Below are 25273 nucleotides of genomic sequence, written 5' to 3' on the forward strand. Positions count from 1 at the left end.
AGCCCGTATCGCCATGAAAAAGCTAGTAAAAGGCTGGTATGACGGAGGCATAGCCCTCCCACATATTCAAATGTATTACTGAACTTCACAGCTCATTGTGATAAACCAATGGCTTCATGCGCCACAGGAAGACCCAGCATATCGTATGGACAGGCATCTTCTAGTAAAAGAAGGGATCATGGGGGCTCTGTATAATAGATCTAGAAGACCGACCCACACATGCCCCACGGCTCACACAATACATGTCTGGCATGCGGCACAGCGAGCTTTGGGCTGGGAGGGGGGACTCACGCAAGCGACGCCCTTATGGGACACCAGAGAACTAGGGAAATTGCGAAACACCAAGGGATCCCAACAGTGGGACCTGATAGGCATCTCCAGAGTGGGAGACCTATGGAAAAAAAGCACAGTTCTCCCGTTTGCCCAACTACAAGTCACCTACAAACTGGCGCAGACAGACATCTACAGATATGCGCAGGTTAGACATGCACTAATGGCAGAGTTTCCAACAGCCACGCAGATTCTGGAGGCCTAGCCACTGGAAGACAGACTCCTAACAGATCAACTTAGTAAAAAAGCTATCTCCCTGACGTACAGGTAAATAATCAGCTGGACCCCACAGCAACCCTTAAGGAAGGGTGGGAAACAGATGTGGGAGAGCTAGATGAGGAGTACTGGCAGAAAGCCCTGGCGTCCCCAAAGGAAGTTGCGATACCTTCTACATTGAAATTAGTGCAATAAAAAATTCTACATTGCATCTATTCCACACAATTTCTGCTGCATAAGCTAGGTAGGGCGGATTATGCACTCTGCCTCAGACAGTGTGGCGCCATAGGTACCTTCTGGCACACGATCTGGGATTGCCCGGTGTGAGAAGTTGGCCTGGTATATGATGTTCACTAGTTAAAGTGACCACCTTGTACCATGCCAAGCAACCCTTATGGTGTGGTTGTAAGTCAACCTTTTCGGACTAGCTGCCCTAGTGGTAGCGTAGGCTAAGCAGTCTTTGAGGCTAAACTCGTGAAACGTGTTAAGCAGGCTGTTTTACCAAATGTAACCCCCTTTTATCCCAATGAAAGGACACCACACAGATATATATTCAAAATATATATGTATTTATTTCTCAAAGTATCCCCTAGACTCTTTATGAGCACAGGAGCACAAATCGTTAAACAAGAATACGTTAGAATACACAGAAGTTACACTTTATATGGATAGGCCCTGGTGGCCGCTCGAACCATATACTAAAATAGTGGTATAAGTACCACGAACAGAAAAGGGAAAGGGCCTAGGGCCTCTAGAATCGCTGGGCCTACAAGGAGCTAACTTTGGTTAGTGACCAAGAGGTCCACGGGTTGCGTGTGCAGAGCAAATAGTCACACGCGGGCTCCCATAGGTTTTCAATGGGTGCGTAAAAGTTACAAAGTTACTGCAAAAAGGATCTTCCGGATGGACTATGAACTCAAGATTGGAAACACAGACACTAGAGATGATACTCTACACTTGGGCACCGGAGTGCCAGCTTTACCTCACCCACAGGAAGCGGGTGCATAGGTCTCGAAGTGCGTCGGGTTTCTTCTATCTGTTCAATGGAGCCTGAAGACAAAGATGCTGCAGGCGGTCGGTCCGGAAGAGATGCGGTGGATCCAAGGGTGGATCGGAGTTGTAGAAGACCTGTAAGCAGAGGGGACAGTGTTCACAGTCACTAGCCAGTGACCGGCGTGGCACCAGGTGGGTACCAGGCGATGTCGGGTGCAAACAGGAAGAAAGGTGCAGCTTGTCTCTGCAGCCACGTGGTCCCTGAAGGTCGACGACGTCCAGGAGTCGATTCACGAGCTGTCCCACGCAGGCTCTCGCTGTCGGCGGTGTCGGCGACTTGATCGAAGCAAACAAGCCTTGGCAAAAGCAATTGTTGTGGAAAACGAAATAAGCTGATGGTTCTGACCAGCAAGGTCAGAGGGATTGCTCCTTTGGAGGGGAGCAAGGGCCAGTCTGGAGCAACCAGACCAGCGGTGTATTTCTTGAAGTTCGTCGCCAAGATGGCCACTAGCCAGCGGGCCAGCAACCGGTTAGGCGCGTCGAGTGGCAAAATGCAGAAGGGCCCCACGCAGATCGTGGAGATGCTGGAGGGCTCACCTTTGGTGCAGATGCTGCTCGGGTGTTGGGCTTCTCAGATCCCAAAGCACAACTTGGAGGGAGCCTCGGTTGTTGCGCTTGCAGCTTGTCGTAGTCTTTTCAAGATGGCTGGCTCCACGTGTCTCGGTGCCTCCACGGGTTCCTTCTTTTCAGGGACTGTGGATCGGGCGGTGAGAGGTCTGGAGGTCCAGGTCTTGTCAGTCTCTGGGCTCGGGCTCCGGCGGGAGGCGGAGGCAAAGCAGACGTTGATTCGCTGGATGGTGCTTGCGTTAGCAAGGTGGTCACTCCCTGACCACAGGGGAGATTGGCTTCAGTCCTCTGTGCGGCAGAGCGTTGAAGATCCCGTCTTCTTCTTGTAGTTAAGTTGATTCCAGGATGTCTGAAGTCTTAGGACACAGCTCCTACCTTTAAGCGGATTCTAGGGGCCGGACTACCTGCTAGGTCCCTCCCTAAGGGTGGGACCAGGAAGGGGGGTGGTTACACCCCCAATCCTTTGTCCAGCTCGCCCCAGGCCCGGGACTGGTGTGCCCCAGGACCGGTTTGGACTGGCATATGCACCGAGGCTCCTTGTGAGCCTCAGGCATGTCTGGTTTCTTTCAAGCCCTACCTGACCAATACACAAAATCCTGTCTGGGGTGGTGCACGCACCTCCCCTGGCAGGAAACCCTTTGTCCACACCTCCCAAGCTGGAAGGACTCCCAGCAGCAGGAGGGCAGACTTGTGTCTGTGGTGGCAGCATCCATTTTGTGGAGCTAAGGCTATGTCTGATTTTACCCGGGTTTCAGGTACTGTACATGTCGTGTCACTCTAGAAGGGTGGAATGCTAACCCCGTCGCCAGAATTGGCGAGGGGTTAGTATTCCAATTCGTATGACACCTTACTCGACATGTTTTGATAAAGCCAAACCAAAGTTAGCATTTAACCGCGAGGTTCATAATGCACTTAAGAGTATATGGTATGACGATATCTGGAAACAGTAGAAGGAAGTGGTTCCGACCACTGCAGACAGGCTCAGCTCATGCCAGAGCACCATCTCACATGGAACCAAGCACTCTGCCTTCAGGATTGTCAAGGCCTGCCATAGGAGTGACTGATAGGTTAACATGTGTCCCATTTAAGGTTAGGTATAGGTATACTACACCTAAGTAAGAGGTGGTTACACCAACTTACCCCATCTGAGTGATCAGCCAGTTGTGTCAAATTCGTTAGGCCAGTCCAGGGGTGGCATAATACATGCTTCAGCCCCTGGTAGGCCTTAGATACACCAATGCCCTGGGTACCTAGTGTACACTGGTACAGGGGCTCACAGGGTGATCCACTTCAAATTGGTTATGCACCTAGGGTGCATAGTGTAAATTTAGAAGAGAGAACAGCAGGCTGGGGGTCTGATTGGCAGGCCCACAGCCTCAATATGTCAAAAACCAGTGAAGCAAAAAGCAAAAATTTGGGGTGACCATAGGATAGCAGACCCTACTCTCCTACACCCGGTAATCACTCGCTTCTGGGAGGCCGTCATGTGCACAATGTCACAAGTTATCAAAGTGGGGACCACACCAGAACCAAAAAGATGTTTACTTAACATATGGGAGCCCACAGACTTAAATCATGCAGCTCAGGATTGGGTAACACTAGGTCTGGCATTAGCGAAGCGTAATGTAGCACAACACTGGGGATCAGGAGTGACCCCGACACATCGGCAGTGGTGCTGTGATATGGATGGCACGATGATTACTGAGAATTCAGTCTACATCCACCGGGGTTGCCCCAAAAAATGGGCCTGCGTGGTGTTGGCACTTGAATCGATTCCGTGGTGATATCTGCGAACCACCACAAGAAGAACAGGGGTTGTAAGATAGCAATTGACCATGGTGGGGAGTTGGACAGAGATTGGGACGCAACGCATAACACACCAATAAATATGAAGGGGGTTGGGGACCTATTACTAAATGTAAAAGATACACCGCTGCAAATTGTTTCTGTCATCTATTGTATGCACTACAGAATGTTCCACTAATGTAATGATTGTCAACATGTATATTAAAATGCCAATAAAATATTTTTAAAAAAAGTGGGCACCAGATATACTTAATGGGCCCACAGACCCAATTCTTCAGTACATCTCTGGACCTGTGGAAGACTAAAGGACTGTTGTGCTGCTCTGCAAGAAGGACTGCTACCCTGTTGCTGTGCTGCCTGAGTAAGAAGGACTGGACCTGCATCTTGAGCCCAGGACCATCAGAGTGACTCCTAAGACTAGTTGGCTGGCTTCCTGATCAGAGCCTCAGGGACAGAAAGGCTCCAGCCACCTTGAAGCAATCACTGGGACTCTCCCTGCTGTGAGTCTTGCCCCCACCAAGAGGTGCCACCCCAGTCCTGGACTCTTGAAAGTGGCCTGTAGGTGCTCTGCCACCACGATGTGGTCCTGTGAGCAGAACTGATGCAGTGCGACACATCTTCCTGCAGCCGCTTTGGAACCACCACTTAGCGATGCATCTTCGACACACCCTTCGCATCGCAAGCCACAGATCAATGGCATCCTTGACTATGACGCAGGACTCCGCATTGTAGCCCCCCAACTTCTTCCAAACTCCCTCTGCGCGACTTATCTTCGACACAGGACTACACATCGCAAGCCCCTCATCGACAGCCTCCTCAACAACGATGCTGGACTCTGTCTCGTAGTGTTCTCGGAACCGCAGCTGAGCGAAGCATCCTCGACGCAGGATCTTGAGGTGCTCCGCAAACCAGAAATTGAGGAACTTTGTTCAGCAAACCTAACTTTGTCCCTGTATCCGGCCCACGCTCCATCGTGCTCGACCTGAACTTGTGACATTGTGCCTGTTCGCGCAGTGGGCGCTTTGTGCTTCTAGGCACTATTTTCAGTTAACTCTATATAATTGCATATGTCCGGATCTACTGATTTGATTTTTATGATCCAATTTATTACTTTTTTTTTTTTTAAATTGACTATTTCAAAATTTGTGTGGGATTTCCCGTGTGTTGTGTTTTCACATTATTACTGTTTGAATTGCTGCTTAAACACTTATTGCCTCTAAAGTAAGGAGTACGCCTGTTTTGATTATCTTTGCTGCCTTTAGATCACTAGTAGTGGGATCGGTTATTTAATATTATGCCAACGTTTTTTTTTTGTTGCTTTCTGCAAAGAGCAATGTAAAAAAAAACTTGAAGGATTGTTAAGAGGGAAGTCTGTGCTGTTCTTGCCCTCGAACTATGTGTTTAATCTTGAATTCCTTCCGGTTGCCTCTAATTTTCCTTTCATCCCAGACCATGGAATTAAGAGGAATCGCACAACTTGGTTTACCTTGGCTTGCTGTTAATTACTATATCTTTGAGCAGCTCCAGAGGATGCAGCCTCACTAACCAGGAAGGTGTGAATTCAGGCTTTTGCTCTGCCATTTACGCTGTTTTGTGGAGCATCAAAGCGGACGTAGCAGACCTTGGGCCACAGCAGTTGAAAGATAGCTTTTTCGCATCTGGAGCATGTGCTTAAACATTAAGCTACAGTGATTTTATTGCAACATTTAAAGAACGGCTGTTGGAGAAACACATTTGTTAGTTTGTGCTGTGTAAAACTAAATAGTTAAATCAAAGCTTTTATAATGCTTTTTTTGTCTTTAGTCGAGAGAAGCTATGGATCTGCATGGAATACTGCGGCGGTGGATCACTTCAAGATATTTACCACGGTACTGTAATATCTACTCTGTTATTTCAAATACTTTTTGTGACTACAGGTGATGTGCAAACGTGTCGCTGTTATGCTAAATGTAAAAATAGATTCTTCCATTGTTAGTGATCTTCCTGTGCTTGAAACTCAAAGAGCATTTAGAAAAAAACAATCTTCATCGCCATCAGTCAGGAGCAAGGCCTCGAGGGTCACTTGTATTCCCCCCAAAAAACTACTCTTGTACTCCTTGAACTCTCCACTCCCCATGCCACAGATCACCACATAATATTGTAGAACTTTCATTTGTCACCCACCATCACTGCAGTAGCCAAAGACTTTATTATGCAGCTCTGCGTACTCAATAAAATCCTTCACTACTCCAAACAGACTCATTTCTCTAGGTGACGAGTGTCCTTCTCGCAAAGCGCATCGTGCCCCCTGTTATAATGACCTAGGTTGGCACGAGCCATCCCCTGGCAAGAGCAACCTGCACGAGAACAGTCTTTATGATGTACATAACTTCCCCTGTCCCCATTGGCTCCTTTTCCCCTGCCTCACCCCACATTCCGTTTTGACAGTTCAGCTGACTGTAACTGTATTTTGACTGTGGATTGTGAGATCTACCATACTTGTTTGGGGCTTGTTGTAATAAACTTACTTGAACAAACTTCAACGAGTGTCCAGCTTAGTTTCTACAGCGTGGTGAGGAGCGGATGAAGCCCCTCACATTGGAGTGAAGCAGTGTATGGTTCCAACCACCACTGTGCAAATCTGTACTTCTGCGTTCAAGTCTCTCTCAGGAAGCTGTGTGCCCGTCATATCGCTGTGCAGAAGTGTCTATAGCTCAAGTGGTAGCCCTCAGTGCTTGATCGAGGTATCGGACGGTGAGAGAGAGTGTGCCTCGCCGAGTGGAGTCCAAATGGGAAGACTTACAATCAAATTGAAAAAGAACCACAGGAAGGGGAGGATGTTTTTCAACACGCTCTTGAGGATCTTGATGCACATTTTTCACCAATTGTTTGCGTGGCTGTTGATCGCTACAAATTTTTCCAACACAAACGAGGTCAAAATGAAAACATTGAGGAATATGTTTCTGCTTTAAATACCTTAGCCTTGACGTGTAGATGCGGCAATTTGCAGGAGAAATTTACACGAGATCAGATCATCATGCACTCCCAACATACAAGACAAATTGTGGGTTAATGGCGAATCCCAGTAAAAGATGTTGTTGCTTTAGTCAAAAAAGCAAAACTCACTGGGAGATGTCCAAAAGCTGTTCTAGAATCAATCAATCAATCAGTGACACTTATAAAGCGCGCTACATACCCGTAGGGTCTCAAGGCGCTGGGGGAGGGGGGGGGGGGAGGGGTGCCGCTACTGCTCGAACAGCCAGGTCTTCAGCTTCTTCCTGAAGGAGAGGTGGTCTTGGGTCAGGCGCAGGTCGGTCGGGAGGGAGTTCCAGGTCTTGGCGGCCAGGTAGGAGAAGGACCTTCCTCCTGTAGTCGCTCTTCGGATGCGGGGGACGGCGGCGAGGGCGTGGTTGGCTGAACGGAGGTGGCGTTTGGGAGCGTAGAAGTTGACTCGGCTGTTGAGGTAGCTCGGGCCTTGGTCGTGTAGGGCTTTGTGTGCGTGGGTGAGGAGGCGGAAGGTGATTCTTTTGTTGACGGGGAGCCAGTGAAGGTCTCTCAGATGTCCGGAGATGTGGCTGGTTCGTGGGATGTCGAGGATGAGTCTGGCTGAGGCGTTCTGGATCCGCTGGAGTCTCTTCTGGAGCTTTGCGGTGGTACCGGCGTAGAGGGCGTTGCCGTAGTCCAGTCGGCTGGTGACGAGGGCCTGGGTGACGGTCTTCCTGGTCTCGGTGGGGATCCACCAGAAGATCTTCCGTAGCATGCGTAGGATGTTGAAGCACGCCGAGGAGACGTTGTTGACTTGCCTGGTCATGGAGAGGGAGGAGTCCAGGATGAAGCCCAGGTTGCGTGCATGGTCTGTCGGTTTGGGTGCGGTGCCCAGGGCGGGAGGCCACCAGGAGTCGTCCCAGGCGGAGGGTGAGGAGCCCAGGATGAGGACCTCCGTCTTGTCCGAGTTCAGTTTCAGGCGGCTGGTCGTCATCCACTCGGCTACCTCTTTCATCCCTTCGTGCAGGTTGGCTCTGGCGGCGGCGGGGTCGTTGGTCAGGGAGAGGATCAGTTGGGTGTCGTCGGCGTAGGAGATTATGCTGAGGTTGTGTTTGCGTACGATGGCCGCGAGGGGGCTCATGTAGACGTTGAAGAGGGTGGGGCTCAGAGATGATCCTTGGGGGACGCCGCAGATGACTTCGGAGGCCTCTGACTTGTACGGTGGTAGGCGGACTCTCTGTGTTCTTCCGTCGAGGAAGGAGATGATCCATTCCAGCGCCTTGTCCTGGATTCCGATGTTGCTGAGGCGCCGTACTAGGGTGCGGTGGCAGACCGTGTCGAATGCCGCGGAGAGGTCTAGGAGGATGAGGGCCGCTGTTTCTCCATTGTCCATCAGGGCTCGGATGTCATCGGTGGCGGCGATGAGGGCGGTCTCGGTGCTGTGATTGGCTCGGAAGCCGGACTGTGAGGGGTCGAGGGATCCGTTCGTCTCGAGGAAGGCGGCCATCTGCTTGTTGACGGTCTTCTCGATGACTTTGGCTGGAAACGGGAGGAGCGAGATGGGGCGGTAATTCTTGAGGTCGGTGGGGTCCGCTGTTGGTTTCTTGAGTAGAGCGCTGAGTTCGGCGTGTTTCCAGCTCTCAGGGAAGATGGTGGTGTTGAAGTATGTGTTGATGATGTCTCGCAGGTGGGGTGCGATGACAGCGTCGGCCTTGTTGAAGACGTGGTGAGGGCAGGGGTCGGTCGGTGATCCGGAGTGGATGGAGTTCATCGTGCGGATGGTGTCTTCGGTGCTGATCGGGGTCCAGGCGTGGAGGGTGGTGGTGGGGGGTGGTTGTTCGGTCATGGTGTGCGTTGGTTGGTTGTTGAAGCTGTTGTGTATGTCCGTGATCTTGTTGTGGAAGTATGAAGCGAGGGAGTTGCAGAGGTCTTGCGATGGGGTGATGTCGTTGTTTCCTGCGCTGGGGTTGGAAAGCTCTTTCACGATGTTGAAGAGTTCCTTGCAGTTGTGTGCGTTGTTGTCCAACCGGTCCTTGAATGCTGTTTTCTTGGCGGCGCGGATCAGCTGGTGGTGTTTCCGGGTGGCAAGCTTGAAGGAGGTCCTGTTGTCCGGTGTCGGTTCCCTTCTCCAGACTTTCTCGAGGGCTCGGCAGTTCTTCTTGGAGCTCTTGAGTTCGTCGGTGAACCATGGGGCCTTCTTGCTGCCGGGTCTGCTAGGCGGGGTCCTCAGTGGGGCGTGTTCGTCCGCGCAGTTGCTGATCCACTTCGTGAGGTTGTCGGCGGCCTGGCTGGGGTTCGCTGAGCTGGCAGGAGGGTGCTGGCTCAGGGAGGTGGCGAGCTGGTCTGCTGTGATCTTGTTCCAGCTTCTGCGGGCGGCCTGTTGCTGGTGTTGGTGGGTCGTCGTTCTCTTGAAGGTGAAGTGGACGCAGCTGTGGTCCGTCCATTGAAGCTCTGTGGCGTGGCTGAAGTCGATGTCTGTGCTGGAAGAGAAGACTGCGTCGAGTGTGTGTCCGGCGAGGTGGGTGGGGGTGGACACCAGTTGCTTGAGTCCCAGGTTGGCGAGGTTGTCGAGCAGGGTGCTGGTGTTGCGGTCGTTGTTGTTCTCCAGATGGAAGTTGAGGTCTCCCAGGAGGATGTAGTCAGCGGAGGGGAGGGCATGCGGGCTGACGAAGTCGGCGATGTCCTCGCTGAATTGTGTGCGTGGTCCAGGGGGTCGGTAGATCAGGGTGCCTCTGAGGGTCGCACGGTCGCCATTTAAGGCCAAGTGCGCGGGTGGGCGGAGCAGCTGGGAGGCGGGAGCGGGGAGGGTACAGAATAGAAAAAGGGGCGGGGAAAAGCGGCGGTGGCGGGAAGGGAGGGCGGAGGGCGGCGAGGTAGGCGGACAACAAGGAAGGAAACCAACACAGGCACAGTGAAATAAAATTACAAACAGGCACAAATTACTGACAAAACAAGGCAAAAACAGCAGCAGCGGAGGCAGCCGGCAACCGGCAAACGAGGCAGCAGCGAGGCAGAGGGCAGGCAAGGGGCACACGCAGCAGCTGGTGGCCGTGCAGCGCGGGGGTGTCCCACAGAAGAGTCCAATGATATAAAATTAGTAAACACCTCCAATGCTAGTAAATACAAAACATCTGATAAAAACAATCACAGCGCTAACATGGATCATAAGAAAAAGGTCAATGACGGAAAACAAATACTCGAAGAAAGCTATTGATTACTCTGATAGAAAAAGTTACCGTTGTGGATCTACATCTCATCTAGCCAATTATAATAATTGTCCTGCAAAATACCAAAAATGTGCCTCATGCCGTTTTTAGGCAATTTTGCTAAAGTATGTAAGAGGAAAAACTATAAGCGGGGAAGGTCAGTACAGCACATATACGAAGATAATAGTGCAAACTCAGAGGAATCAGATGAGTCAGAATCAGATAACGTTACCTATGTATTTTCCATTGACTACGACATTTTGGATGTTAACCTTACTAAAATTAAGAAACCAATATGTGAGGTAAATCTGGGTGGAGTATTAATGAATGGTGTCGCAGATTCTGGCTCTCCCTTTACAATAGTAAATAAGAACATCTGAAAACAACATTCTGCAGACAAACTAGGGGCTTCTCTTGAGAAATCCAAAGTGATTACTAAAAGCTATACTGGAAACAATATTGAATTCATTGGAACTCGCTAACTTGAATTCAAATATAGAAAGGCTATATGCAAACTCTTAGTAGCAAAGAAAGAACCTACTGTCCTTGGTTGGAGCGATAAAGCCGAAATGGGCATCATCCTTAACCCCAATTGTGCCGATCCAGTTATGTCCATTTGTGATATTGACAAATATAACTCCAGCATCTTTACAGAATGCCCTGAAGTTTTTTCTGGTGCTGTGGGTTTATTAAACAACTTCCAACACAAAATTGAATCAAAAGAAAATTCTGTATACAAAGTAAGACATTTGCCAATCTCTATTAGAGATGAAGTTCACAATGGACTCAACAAATTAGTTACCAATGGTATTATTGAGAGGGTAGAATCTGCCGAATGGGTTTCCTCATTAGTAGTTGTGAAACGTCCCAATGGCAAGGTCAGACTCTTTATTGATCTTAGAGACCTTAATAAGAATATTATTGCTGACCAATTTCCCCTGCCTCGCATAAATGAAATGTTTAGTGTTACTAAAGGCATGGAATGGTTTTCCACTATTGACTTAAAGTCTGCATATCACCAGGTACCATTGCATGCGTATAGTAAAAAATACACTACATTTATAACGCTGTTTGGTTGCTACTGCTACACTCGTGTACCATTTGGATTGGATTCCACCGCAGCGCTCTTTCAAAGGATAATGTTGATTATCTTTGAGGGGACTGTTGGTGTGAAGTTTTTCCAGGATGATATCTTGGTCATGGATAGCAACAAAAGGGAGCATGATGCACGCTTGAGGCAGGTATTTGAAATATTGAAACATAATGGTTTAATTGTTGAACTGTATAAATGTACATTTGCCCAAAAGGAAGTTGTATACCTGGGTCACAGTATTAGTCAGTATGGTATAAAGCTGAAACAAGGTCTATTTGAAGCCATTGTCAAAGCTCCCTGTCCTACCAGCAAAGATGTCAGGGCATTCCTTGGTTTAAAAGAGTACTATTCTAAATTCAGCTGTAACTTTTCTGAGAAAACTTACCACATTTAGCAACTCCTCAAAGATAAAGTCAAGTACAATTGGTCCATTATGTGCCAAAATTCATTTGAAAACATTAAGAATGAAATAAGTCATGAGCCCTTTCTCAAGGGGGTTGATCCAAAAGCTCATAACATTATTACCACTGATGCCAGCAACAAAGGTCATGGGGCTGTCCTATCTCAGAAAGAAGCTAATAACAATTAAGGGGGGTTGCCTTCGCATCCCGTTCCCTTACCCCAGCAAAAGAAAAATATTTTGTAATAGAGTGCTCATGGTCACTTAACCACTTATATACACATGGGGTTATCAGGTTCTACTACGCACAGACCACAAGCCCCTTGTTAAAATTCTATCCACTGCAGGTTTACAAAACGCCTCACCCAGACTAAGTAAAATGTCAGTAAAGCTCCTTGATTATAGTTCAAACCATCTTAAAATAAACCATATGAAACCCGCCCCAGCAGTGCCCGCTATCTGCCACAGCACGAGTGTGAGCCCTCTATCCCACTAAGAGTGCTTGTTGGAGCAGAGGCCAAGAATACCTGCAGAAGCTGGCATCGCCCTCAGCTCCTTCTAGAACCTTCCATTAGCTCTGCAGACTTGGTCACAAGTGGTGTGGTTCGATGATAGACACACCTAGGAGTCTACGCACTTTTTGTGAGGATTTCTTCCTGTTGAGTCTCACAGAAATGCTTTTGCATGTGTGACTGGCACAGTCGTTTCAAACCGTGGCAAGGTAAAGTGGTCACCTTTCAATGGTTGCCAATTTACTCAAATCGCAGTCCATTCTTCTTGTATTGAGCGCAACGATCGATTTCCGTTTCTTGGAAAATATATCCTTGCCCACTGGCAGTGCGTTTTAGCACTCAGCACAGTAAGTTTGGGGTGTACAGACTGTACAAAGAGATAAATGATTACTGTTTATATCAGACTGTTGACACCCTGAAAAATGAGGAGCATTCCAATATTATGCTTCTAATCATATAACGCAATACATCCTTATCCCTAAATTTACCACCATTGTGTGTGCCCTTTACCAAAGCACTCCTTCTCCCCTTGTTGGGGAGGGATCCAGCATTTACACCCAGGAGTCTGAGACCCCCTGAGAGAGTCCATAGCGTCAAGGGAGCCACACACAGCGGAGTTGTGGGAATGGTGCCCCTTGCCAAAGCACTCCTTCTCCCCTTGTTGGGGAGGGATCCAATATTTATGCCCTGGAGTTTAAGAGACCCTTCTGAGAGAGTCCACTGCGCTAAGGGAACCACACGCAGCAGAAGTATGGGAATGATACCTCTTCCACTGGGATCACAGCACACCGGACGTCGGACACTGTTTCTCCTCGTCTCCCGGTTGTGTTTTCCTTCACCCTCCCCCACCTACTTCCCTCTCGCATTCTTGGTCTACCTCCCCTGCTCCTATCCTCTCTCCCCTGAATCTCTCTCCTCTTGCCTGCTTTTTTTTCCTTACATCTATGTTTTTAACGCATGTAACTTCGCTCCAGTAACTCATGTAACTTGTAACTATGCTCTGAAACAATGTTGTCCTCATGTAAAGCGCTCTGATACCTCCAAGTCTAGCCAGCGCCATATAAAACTTTTCAAATAAATAAATAAAAATAATCATACACCCATGTGCTATTAGTTTGTAGTAAGGTGCCATCTTGATAGAAATGCATTTTGCACAGGATAAGCATAGTGTTTGGTCTGGTATTCAAATATGACCTTGATACTGCTGTAATATTTGCATCTTTCGTTTTCCAAATCTGTTATTCTTTTCTTGCAGTGACGGGCCCTCTGGCCGAGTTCCAAATCGCATATGTCTGCAGAGAAACTTTACAGGTACAGAGCTTACATAATAGGCCAAACATGTTCTTTTTTAAATATTTGAATTCCTGAAGAATACTGCACTTCTCTTACGCCCCCTACTTTTCAAAACTACCCCCACCAAGCTGTGAACTGTCTACTGTGTATTTAAAAACGAAAACTGTTATTTAGTGTCCATTCTGTGATCTTATGATGTAACGTTGTCATAAAAATGATGCACGCCAGGCTGCAGTGCCCTAAAGTACGGACATTGATTAGTGAATGTGCCATTTAGAGATGGCCTGTTTTAGGGGCAATTAGGCAATGCCCTCGGAAGAAAGAAGGCAAACACAAGGAGGTGAAGGACGGAGCACTGATACTTTTCAGACACTCACCCCCAGTCACAGACCTGGGTTGAATCCATCATTGCTCTTTAGTTCACTTCTCACCACAGTTCAGACCCAGCTATATGCCAATCAGTCCTGACCCTGTGCCTCATGGGAGCAGCCAGCCCGAACAACCAAGCCAGATCTTTCCTGGAACGGAAATAAGCATTCTGGGACCAGTTTCGGGATAACACCCCTCATCAGCCAGGCTAGCTTGAATCCAGTGGCAAAGTGAGCAAGGAACTCATGTCTGGGCATACCCCAGGATGCTTGTTTTTCAGTCCAGGGAGGACCTGGCTCAGCAGTTTGGGCTGGACTGTTCCCATTTGGAACAGGGTCAAGATTTATTTGCATATGGGTGGGTCCAAACTGGGTTGACGTGGTTAGCAAAAGAACAATGATTAAACACAGATCTTTGTGACATGGGGTGAATGTTTGCGTTGTTCAGCATTCTGTCCATCAATTGTTCCTTTTGCACTTGGAAGAAATAAGGCAGGCATAGAAAAATCTGTGGGGGAAGAGTCATTTTGTCCCATGCTTGAGTGAAAGGTACTTGCAAAAGCATAGATTGTTGCCTCCAGTTCTGCTTCAGCATTGATGCCTTATGGATGTAAGCCATCCTATTCCCAAGGGCGTAAGATAGGTTCAGGGCAGTACATTGACATAAGAGAAGGAAACCAGTTGTTGTATAAGTTGCAGTCACGGTGCACTGATTTGCAGTTGCTTAGATTCTTTTGATTATGGGAGGTAAATGCTATAGTTAACGGAATATACTAAATGTTATTACTTATACTGTATATGCTGAACGATGTGACCAAGTAGCTATATTGTTGTTTAATTATCTGGACTTTATGATTACCTATTGGTTCTGTATGGTCTTTCCCTTCTACCGTAATATTTTGTATTCATGAAACAAAGCTGAAAAAACCCCTTTAATAAACAGATCAAACAAAAAAAAAAAGAAGGAAACCAGTAGAGAGGAAAAGAGTAAAAACAGGCTTGACAAACACAAATCTATTACCTCTTCTTTGAAAGGTTGCGGATGATTCCATTTATGCCTCTTGAGGCACAGATCACCTCTGACATAAGGGTCCTGGGCATTCTACTCAATGGTCACACTCTGAAGGTCACAGAAAAAAATTCCTCCTCAACAATTGATGGAGCAATCTAAGTGCATCAGACAAAATACAGTATGGGCAATCGGTGGCCTCAATTGAATTTACAAAAGGCTCCAGCCTTTGCATTAAAAGTAAAATTCAGATTTGTTTTTTTATATGTTTGTGAATGAAATCATTTGTATATTTGTTTGATAAATTCTTGTTTCTGTAGTTTTGTGCATTGTTTTGTGGTCCAAGTCATTGAAATGGCTTAGGCCATGGTCTCTGGGTTCCAGTAATGACTTTGTGTCAGTCCCCGGATTCCAATAATGATTCCTTGGGGGTCCCTGGTGTCCAGTAATGATTAAGTGGGGGTCCACGGAAGTCCAAAGTTTAAGAACCACTGCTCCAAAATACATCATTGACTTGAGATAAGAGAATGGAACCAGAGCTTTAGGATAGTGACTCTCTGACATTCTATATGTTTAAAGAAAAGAAACTGAGTGCGCTTTATAGATCAGGCGGATGTATACTTTCACATTCCCATTTAGAAAAAGCACTGCTGATTTATCTGGTTCATGGTAGGCTAGTCACACTGGCAATTTAAAGGCTTCCCATTGGGTCTTGATTTAAACCAAAGGTATTCACAAAATGCCAGCTCCATAAGGTTGAAAAGGACTGGTAAGGGTGCTAAATCCCATCCCCTTTGTCTGTTTGTGGAAAGCTTGTGCTCTGTGAGCAACCATCAGTACGAGGTCACTCTCAACCGTGGGACCTGCATGCATTGTAATGTTGATCACATCCCACAGCTGCTACTGTAGCCGTACGCCTGCTACTTTGCATATTATAAATTCAACATTCTACATCATCATGGTTTTAGAAAACCCCATTATTGAATATCAGTTTTATAGATCATTTACTACAACAGATTTTTCCACAAATTCTTAGTTTTTCAACTCTGTTCACCTCTTTCCCTTCTCCTTATATGCAGCCATCAACAGGCAAGACACTACTGTTAGATTAACAGAACCCAGTGCAGTAAACACGTTGCAATTTAACATGCATGTTTTCATTAAAGATGTTGTCCGCCACCAAAAATGAACCTTAATAGGAAATACATTTTGTACTTATTTAATTGTGTGTTGTCTCCTTCCATACAACCCCGCCTAATTTTTCTTAAATTCCCTATTAAGGTTTAAATAAACATTTCAGTTATTGTGACTGTTTTTTTAATCCAGTGAACCTATGTAGTTATTAACCTTTCTATTTCTATTTAGGGTCTTGCTTATCTACACTGCAAAAGCAAAATGCATAGAGACATCAAGGTAAGATGCTTACATAAAGGCAGTTACTTATTTGGTGTCCCGACAGTTAATTACTGTGTAAAACCAAATGATAGTTTACAGGGATCACTTTCTTTGGGAGGGAGTTTTGTGATTTTAAAATTTTACAAAGGCAGCTTGTATAGGAGATCACTTGAATGCTGTAGATCGTACACTTGAATGCTGTAGATCGTACACCAAGGGGTTATGCATAACCACATATGTTAAACAGGTACTTCATGGGGGTTTGGGAAAAATACAGCTAATACAGGTATGTACTGTTCTTTTTTCATGGCACTGTCTCTGTGCCTCATGAGGTACGTGCTATGAAAATGGCAAGTATTGCGTAGTAATGGGGTTTCTGTGAATACCTGAAAAAAAGTGGTAGACGTGGCTAATACCCAATTGCAGTATTGTTTAATTGTTAAAAGCTACTGCTTCGTGTATACCTCTAACCATGCCATATGGTAAAATTGCATCTAGATGAATACGTTGAATGCATTTAACTGCAATGCCCTTTTATAGCATTCTTTTGATTTTGATTGCAAACAAGTGGTTGAAAATAATGCAATCTTAGGAAAATTACACAGCCCAAAGGAACTGAGAAAAGCTTGCTCTGACAGTAATAAAGTGCATTGTTTTTTTTAAATTCCCATTATTGTGGACAACTTGTTTCATGTTGGGACGACCACCAACTGATTGATTCCTAAACTGAGTGCACGTAACCTGTAGTACTGCGATTTTCTTCAATACATTCAAATGTCAACCTTATCTCCTAATATGGTTACTGTCAAGTCCTGTCCTGAACTGTTTTGTTCAAGCTAGTCTGATCTGGCCTTGTCTATATGTCCAGTGCAGGTTCTGCAAGTGGTTATGATTTCGTACCTGACAGGAGGAAAGTTGCGCTGGCTAGAGTAGGATGCGGGGTTTGGTGTCTTGTTGAGTTTGTGATCTATTGTTTCAAATGCAGTGCGACTTTGGGTTTTCAGGAGGATTTTCTATCTTTGATTTGTACATCCATTGATTTGATGAGCCAACTCCATATGGAATTTGAACAGAGTAGTGAAGTTATTGAAGAATGTTTGGGGCGGAAAAAGAAACACGAGTTTTGATAGAGTGGTGATTTAAGCCAAATTACTCTGTTGCTTTGTATGCATAGACTGAAAATGCATATATCAATCTGCTAACAAGGGGTAATCTTAGCAGAATCATATTAGTTCTACCACATTGCTGTCCATGTGCATTAAAACCTGTAATTCAGAAAGGGATTGAAGAAATTAGGTTAAAGCCACTGGATTATTTTCACATACTTAATCGGTTCATACTACATTTTAATTATATTTGATCACTGCAGTTTTCAGCTGGTTTGACTAGTGACCGTAAGGTAAAGGACTATCGAGCTCTTAGTTTCCATTCAAGGAATTTAATGCATATCTTTTCAATATTTTATGGACTTCTACTAGAAATGTAGGCTATTTAATAGTCTCCTGTTTCTCCATGATGTGACCGAGAAATAATGTCTTCTCCATTGCTGATGTATTTGATGCTTAGTCTTGTACATTTTGTCTTCTACCTGACATAAGTGTGCCAGACAAACCCACATTTCTTTATGTCAGAAAGATGAGCGTTTTTCAACCTGGATGTGTCCCTGGTCTAAGGTGGGTGGGTTGCAGGTGACCTCTCTTGTTTTCATACCTACTATCCTGAGTCTTTCAGACCCTAGAGTACAGTAATTTTGTATTGAGTTACACAATGTATATCTAAGTATGTTGTTTCAGTACAAGAGGAGAGTTGGCATGGAGAGTCATGTGGATTGACCTCTTCGATAGGCCCGGGTAGAGGAGGTTAGTTGCTATCATAGCCAAGGGCCCTACGTCTAATGGTGAGCTGCTGACTGCATGTCAAACACAGACTGGGAGCTGTAAACCAAGCAAACATCAGTGACCCGATTACTGAAGTTGTGTTGGCTAAAGTTAACTGTGAAATGCAAGCATTTAGTGTAGGAATAAGGTGATGTAAGGAAGTAAGGCAGAATGCCAGGGCCACATTTTGGTCAAGGGCAATATGTCCTATAGTGTAGGTTGCCCACAGAACAAGTAGATGTTTACTGTTTCAACCTCACCTTTCTGAATCACAACTCCCAGTCTGTCAGTCCACAGAGATACCATGTGGTAAAATCAAAGACGAGTTGTCTGGTACAAGACAATATATGTTGTATTCCCAATGTACAAGCTGTTCAAAATCCCATAGGATTGTTGAGGCAAGAATTCATCCTGTGTTTTGCAAGTAGACACAAATAACATTCACAGTGTCTAGCTTTGTTTCTTTGTCAATGTGCACTAAAGTATCTTGTACACCTTTGCCAGGCTCATATATTTGTGGATAGTTTGAGAGTTAGGAGATCACTTGCGGTTCTCCAAAGTTGAAAGAGAAATAAAAGCTGATGGCCTGCTGAGCGGAGAGATCTTATGTCATTGGAAAAATTCCTGAGGTTAAGAATTTAAAGTCTGAGCACATTAAGGAGGTCAGCCCAGTATCCTAAGAAGTTATTGGAGAACAAGAAGGCAGTTCAATCGGATTTGACAGAGAGGGATCCATTTAATCTTACTGTATTGGCCGACAAATGGTAATCCAAGTGCTTAAACAAATGGCTGGAGCAGCATTGTTCCAAGTCGAAGGGGGAAAAGAGCCCCCAGCAGAATAGTTTCAAATTGGAAGGACATGGCCAGTGCTGTACCCAACGATCCTGGCCAGGACAGAAGTGTAAGGGGATCTAGGCTCCTAAATAAAGTCACCACTGTGGGTGTGGAGTGAGCTCATCCCCTGCTTTCTCTGTGGTTTTAAGTGCAACAGAGAGGGCTTAGCATAAAGGATTGTACCTATTAAAGATTCTGTACCAGCCATATGCCTGAGAGATTGCATACTACCTATGTAAATTGGTACCTCTGAAGACTTTGTGGCACTCAGTCCAGTCATTATGTATATCTGGGAGAGAGACCCAGACACTCAAAACACATTCACACAAACACCATGTGATTTGTTATTGCAGTGGTTATCGGGGATTACGGTTCTTTCCCTGAGGCGTACTGGCACCAACTATAATGCGGTTTATAGTAAATATGCCAAACCTAAGGAGATTCTCCTTGGCTCCAATAGCATTGTCCTACTTGCCAGTTGCCCTGCTCAATAGGTATTTCGAAGGAAGCCCGAATACAGGTCACCATAGTGATGGCTATCAAACATAGCATAAACTGAAGGACTCGTTCCTGTACAGTGAGCCACCCCCAACCCTCTCCTCCATTCCCCTCCGCCACTTGCCCCATCTACACCTCCTCACTGCTACCTCTTCAGCCCCCCTCCCTCAGGTAGGGGCTGGTGGTTCTAGTACACAGGAACTTCCTGTTATCACTGGCCCCTGAGGTTCTTTTAGCATGGCATTTGGACAACAGAAATACCCAAACCATAGTGGACTCTGTTACATTGGACCTGTCTGCACCAGCATTCAAAAGTAGGTGTAAAGAAGCTACCCTACTAGTCAAATGAGTGTCAAGCCTGGAGATTAGACCACAGCACAGTTGGTGCCTCTACCTGTGGTTGATGTGCTGCTTGAAAGGGAAGACATCTGTATAGTTGGCCCCTTTGACGTCAGCCCCTTTTTTCTTCCACCAACCTATACATATTGGTTGTAGTAGCTCATACCACCAGGTGACAGTGGGTGGTACATTTGAGAGTACGATTGCCAAGGTAGCAGTAAGCACATGACCCAACACCTACGAAGCCTCCACTGGCTCCCCGTCAAGAAGAGGGTCACTTTCAAACTCCTCACCCACGCTTACAAAGCCCTCAACAACATCGGACCCAAATACCTCAACGAGAGAGTATCCTTCCACGTACCCAAGAGGAACGTCCGCTCCCCCGACCTCGCCCTGGCAGAGGTCCCCCGCATCCACAGAAACAGAACCGGTGGGAGAGCCTTCTCCTACTTCACAGCCAAACCCTGTAACGAGCTCCCTGTGAACATCAGACGCTCCCCGACCCTGCACCCGTTCAGGAAAGACCTCAAGACCTGGCTCTTCGACTGATCCGGAGCCGCCCCCCTCCCCCAGCGCCCTCAGACCCTCACGGGTCAGTAGCGTGCTTTAGAAACCCCCTGATTGATTGATTGATTGATTGAGTACATAGTTTGGGGTATTTTTGATGGTCTGGTTTCCATTGACATTGATGTCTGACAGAGGAGCTATTTTCATCTCCTCTTATATATTACAGAGAGGTGGGAGCAGGCTGGTGTGCCCTACCATCCCCAGACCAATGGATTTGTGGAAAGATTTAACAAGACCTTCAGGAGCAGGATGGCAATTATGCCTCATGCCCTCAGGAGGAAGTGGGATCTTCTCCTGCCGTGTTTTTTGTTTATCAGGCGATTCCATCGAAGTATGTAGGGTTTATTGCATTTGAGCTTCTATTTGGGCGTTCTCTCTGCAGGCCACTGATTTTGGCGGGGAGTGTTAAGCAGGTACTCATGAGTCACCTACTAATGGTGGCACATGAGTAAGGAGAAAAAGAACCTTCAAGCCAGCCCAGTAGTAATATGACCAGAAAGCAGATTCTGAAAACTATCTCCCCCAAACCCCCTCCCCCCCCCCCCTCCCCCCACGGGTCTTGTAGGACAAATGGTGAAGCTCTTACAAAGTGGTCCAGAAGATCTGTGAGTTCAGCTACTTGGTTGAGGCAGGACCTTCACTAGAACCCAACAGGGTGCTTCATGTGAACTGGCCAAAGTGAAACCTCAGCAGAGAGTACAAAATCCAGGTAGTGGGAGGTTGAATGTGACGACTCCCCTGCCTATTACACAACGAGAGAAGGATGGCTGTATTGAAGACGTAACATTTTGTTGTGGCTCCTTACTTTTTTTCATTCACAGATGTTACTTGATGGTAAAACTGTGGCTTTAATAGATGCAAAGAAATGTTTAATCGAAAGCTAAATAAAGTGGTTGGGGTTGCTGCAGGAGTTCTCTTGTTTCCTGCAGCTTGTTGCCCTATTATGGTATGTTTTCTGGATTCAGGTTGTGAGGAGTGCGTGTATCTTACTTGCTCATTTGGATGTAATCTCTGTCCATTCTTATTTTTCGTTATTTTAAATAGAGGTGGGCATTTTTTATATGTGTTCTAATGATTTTTTAAATATTTGAAAGTTGAAATGCTTGTTAGATGGGCCTACAAAAAAGAGAATGCAGAGAAGCTTTTGGTGCTCATTTGCTCACTTACGCAGTTTCCATTGTTTTTATATTAGAAAGAGGATGAGAAAGTAGTCCCTCTCTGAAATCGAAATAGATGTCTTCCTTGACGCAAGTGCTGCCCCTTTACAGAGTACAAGCCGTCATACTGACAGCACTCTCACAAGCACTGTTATAGTCCTCAAAGTGGCAGTCATCCTTCCAGAAACCCTCTCGTACCCCTTGAGGACTAGCAGTCTTGCACTACCAACTGCCATCAGAGTAGCACTGGCCGCTCACAGATCAGCAATCCCAACCCTCAGACTAGTAGTTGCACTCTTCTCAGACTGCTCGCAATCATTCACAGGCAGCCAGTGGTGTACTACTCACAATTCCATCACTTTCACCACCAACCCCACTGCTACCACCATCTCCATCTCCATCTTTACAGTCACCACTACCACCAAGACCACTACTACCATCACCCGAAAGAGACTTCTAGCCACATATTACTTAACTTCGAATATTCTCCAGGTGTCAGACTGGAACTGTAAACTCTTGAGCAGTACCTTTGTGCGTTCGTAGATGGTGTCTATTAGCTTAATGCCATCAGCATCGTCCGTGTTCTGTCCCCCTGCTTGTTTGTTCGGTGCACTGTGATCTTTTTCTCCCATGCATGGCCAGTTGATTGCTTTGTTCCTCTTAGTATGTTGTCGGATCTCGTGCGCTCCGCAGGGCATTTTGTCTCTTTATTAAGACCTGGGACTTTTCTATCCGTAGCTCGTTGATAAGACTTCCCCCCCCCCCCCCTTTACTTGAATTGCTTGTTTTCTGTTATGATGTTTTTAACGTCTGCAATGTCAATCAACTCCGTTATCGTGGATTCTTTGTGATTGATCCAGGAATAGGTTTTAAACTTTATAGTTTAAGGTGCTCCGATGTGAGATACGCTAATGACTGTATGTATAAATTTATTTTTAGAATATTCAACCTGTTTAATGTATCCGAAGCTCCTCTCGAATTGAATTCCGGTGTAAAAATCATCTTCTTGGTTACTTGTGGAGCTGGGTTTGTAATATGTAGGCCACAGTTTGATTTCCACCCACCGTACCAGTCAGCTCGCTTGTTGATCGAGGACAGTTTGATACTCTTGTCCGACCACTCTTGTTTTTGATTGTGGCCCTAGTCTCCATGCACTGCGTTTTTTGGTCCTCAGTGCTCGGAGAGCTTAGTTGCACGTGCGCTATCTTGGATGTTGATAGCAACATCCTATGGAGTATACTTTGGCTGATCCGCATGTGTGCACTGTTTTTGGCTCTCCTTTTCTTGTACCTTTGAATAGATCGGGTTAGGGCTTGTATGCGGAGGGGAGCTTTCTGGTATGTTTGTAGTCCGGCCTTCTTGTGAGGATGCCCAGTAGGATAGTGGGGGGTGGGGATTTAAAGGTACATTCTGTTGATTATCAACAAAGTTGCATTGCCTGCCCCTACTGTATGATCCTTTACTTCATGATGCTGTGAGTTGTGTGGCATTTGAGCTGCTTTGCTCGTCCAGTTATGTGTGAGCGTGGCTGCCAGTGGGGCCTGTCATGGGTTCATTACCTACATGTTCCATGGCCTGCTCTTTTATTCGATTGTCTCTGAGAGAGGTATCTCTGCCAAATCTAGGGCTGGGCTCTGTAGTTAAATAATTCACTAGGGTTATCAGTATTTGTGGCAGAGTAGCTAACTTATCTATTATGGCGTTGTCAACCGCTCCATCTTCTTCCTTGTTTCTGTTCACACAGGAGTCTAATTTCTGGTTGAGCATATCCAGTTTCTTGTCAAGCGTTAGCACACTATGGGCAAGTATTTGTATAAGTTCCACTTGTAGTTCTTGTTTGTGTGACTGCCATGTAAGAGCCTTGACAGCAGCTAGTAAGGAGGAGTTGATGGTATTTATGATAGAATCATGTACGTTTGCATCTCTTGCACTATGTCGCGTGTGGCTATCTCCTAAGAGTGTGGCGCCAGACACTCCCCAGAGCTCGACCCCCTTTGTGCTCATAGTATTTCCAAGTCTAGGTGGTTCCAATTCGTGCTTCTCCAGGATTTCAAAATTTGAAGGCTGAGAGACCCCCAAGGGGTCAGTGAGACCTGGATTGTGGGGGTTGTGCAAAGTCAACTGTACCCCTTTAGAGTTGTCTAACGGGGTGGAACATTCCCGGTTGTATCTATCCATTTCCATAAGCTGCACATTATCAAACTCGTGTCTGCTTGATTGATGAACCTGGACCACTATTTCTTGCCTCGGGTATCAGAACGCTTTACAGGACCACCAGTTGCTTACACAGGGACACGTTCATTTTTGTTAGGCACGGGGAGATTAAGTGATTTGCCCAGAATCACACGATGTTGAGCATCATTGCCGAGACTCGAACCTGGTTCACCAGGCTTGAGATCGAGCACCCTAGCCGTTACGCTATATCCTCTTCCCATCTCCTCACTTGTTGTCATTAGTCTTGTGAGTCTATCATAGTCTCCATTGTTGTTTGGTTCGGGGACAGAGCTAATTATTATGGAGGGTTATTCTTTATTTTGCTTTAGCTGGCATATGTTAGCCACGAGGAGTATGCTGAACATCCCCTTTCCTTTGAGCTACTTGTGGATAGTGTTCATTCTGCCAGCTGAGTCTGACTTTCTCTTTGCTCAGCTCGTGTCTCCACCAGTGTCCACAGCAGTCCCGCCTGACCTGAAACCCTGTGTCACTGATGGCTGCCCTCTAATGGTCTTGCCAGATATACTGTGTAAAAAAGAAGGGGACCTTCTGCTAGTAATGTGAGTTCCTAAGGCAGGGAAATTAGATATCTATGCACATAAACTTGAGGAAACTCCAGTGATTTAAATCGTTAACACTAATTTATAAAAAAAAAACATTCAACAAAGAAAGAGGGCAGGTGAAACAATTACATAGAGGGTGTATCAAACAAAATTATTTCTATTATTTAATTTTAAATCGGTGTTTTACAATAACCAAGAATTATGAAAAAACATTATTGAACAAAAGTGTTCAGCATAGGGCTTAGAAACTAACGCGAATTTATTACTTTCACATCTTCATTCATTCAGTCACACACACCCTCTCCTAAAACACAGCAGAGTACATCAATTCTGTACAATGATGGTTTTATCAAAAATTGAAAATGAATGATTTAATGGTCAAAAAGCGATACAGTAAATAGATTACATCTATAATCATTCTTCTCTGGGTTTTATGTAGTATTCCTATGCGTGTTTCTTCAAGAATCCACAAGATAATAACCAACAGCAGTACCTGCAAATATGATGCAATACAAATTGAATAGGGCCCTTACTGATGCACACAAAAAGATCAAACCAGGTGTTATTAAAATTACAACAGTTTGTGAGCCAAGGTCGTGACACTTCACTTACAGAAAAAAGCACACAAAAAACACTATGTGAAATACTCAACTTTGTGACCAGCCAAGAGTTCCAAAAAAGTGTCACCACACCCGAGGAATCCTTGGTGATTAAATAGGTCTGCATACTCCTGCCATAAGTGGTCTCTAAATTTCAGAAAAAATAGTCCGGTTTCCTGTATTTTTGAAGCCTGCAGCACAACCACATCTTTCTTGTGTAATGCATGCATTGTGCTATCTTCAGACTTCAGAGCCTTTAGATCTCTCCTTGTGGTTTATGGAGCAGTTTTCAGGCTGTTTACAAGCAAGCCATGTCTATCTAGACTATTCACCTTTGTAACATTCTGTTATCAGAAAACATCCCAGGTTTAAGCTGTTTCACCCCCCGGCTCATTCCACAAAGAAGTACAAAG

General features: G+C 45.9%; 1 protein-coding gene across 2 annotated transcripts in view; it reads left to right on the forward strand.

Annotated features, from left to right (window-relative positions):
* MAP4K5 (mitogen-activated protein kinase kinase kinase kinase 5) overlaps positions 1-25273 on the forward strand; it is a 525125-nt gene that overhangs the window by 159985 nt on the left and 339867 nt on the right. For both annotated transcript variants that reach the window (XM_085626992.1, XM_085626993.1), the window contains exons 4-6: positions 5776-5840; positions 13403-13458; positions 16183-16230. In XM_085626992.1, the coding sequence (XP_085483118.1) occupies positions 5776-5840; positions 13403-13458; positions 16183-16230 (169 nt within the window). The remainder of the gene's footprint in view (positions 1-5775; positions 5841-13402; positions 13459-16182; positions 16231-25273) is intronic.

This window comes from Triturus cristatus, chromosome 9 (assembly GCF_964204655.1).
Source record: "Triturus cristatus chromosome 9, aTriCri1.1, whole genome shotgun sequence".
In the NCBI taxonomy this organism is placed as follows: domain Eukaryota; kingdom Metazoa; phylum Chordata; class Amphibia; order Caudata; family Salamandridae; genus Triturus; species Triturus cristatus.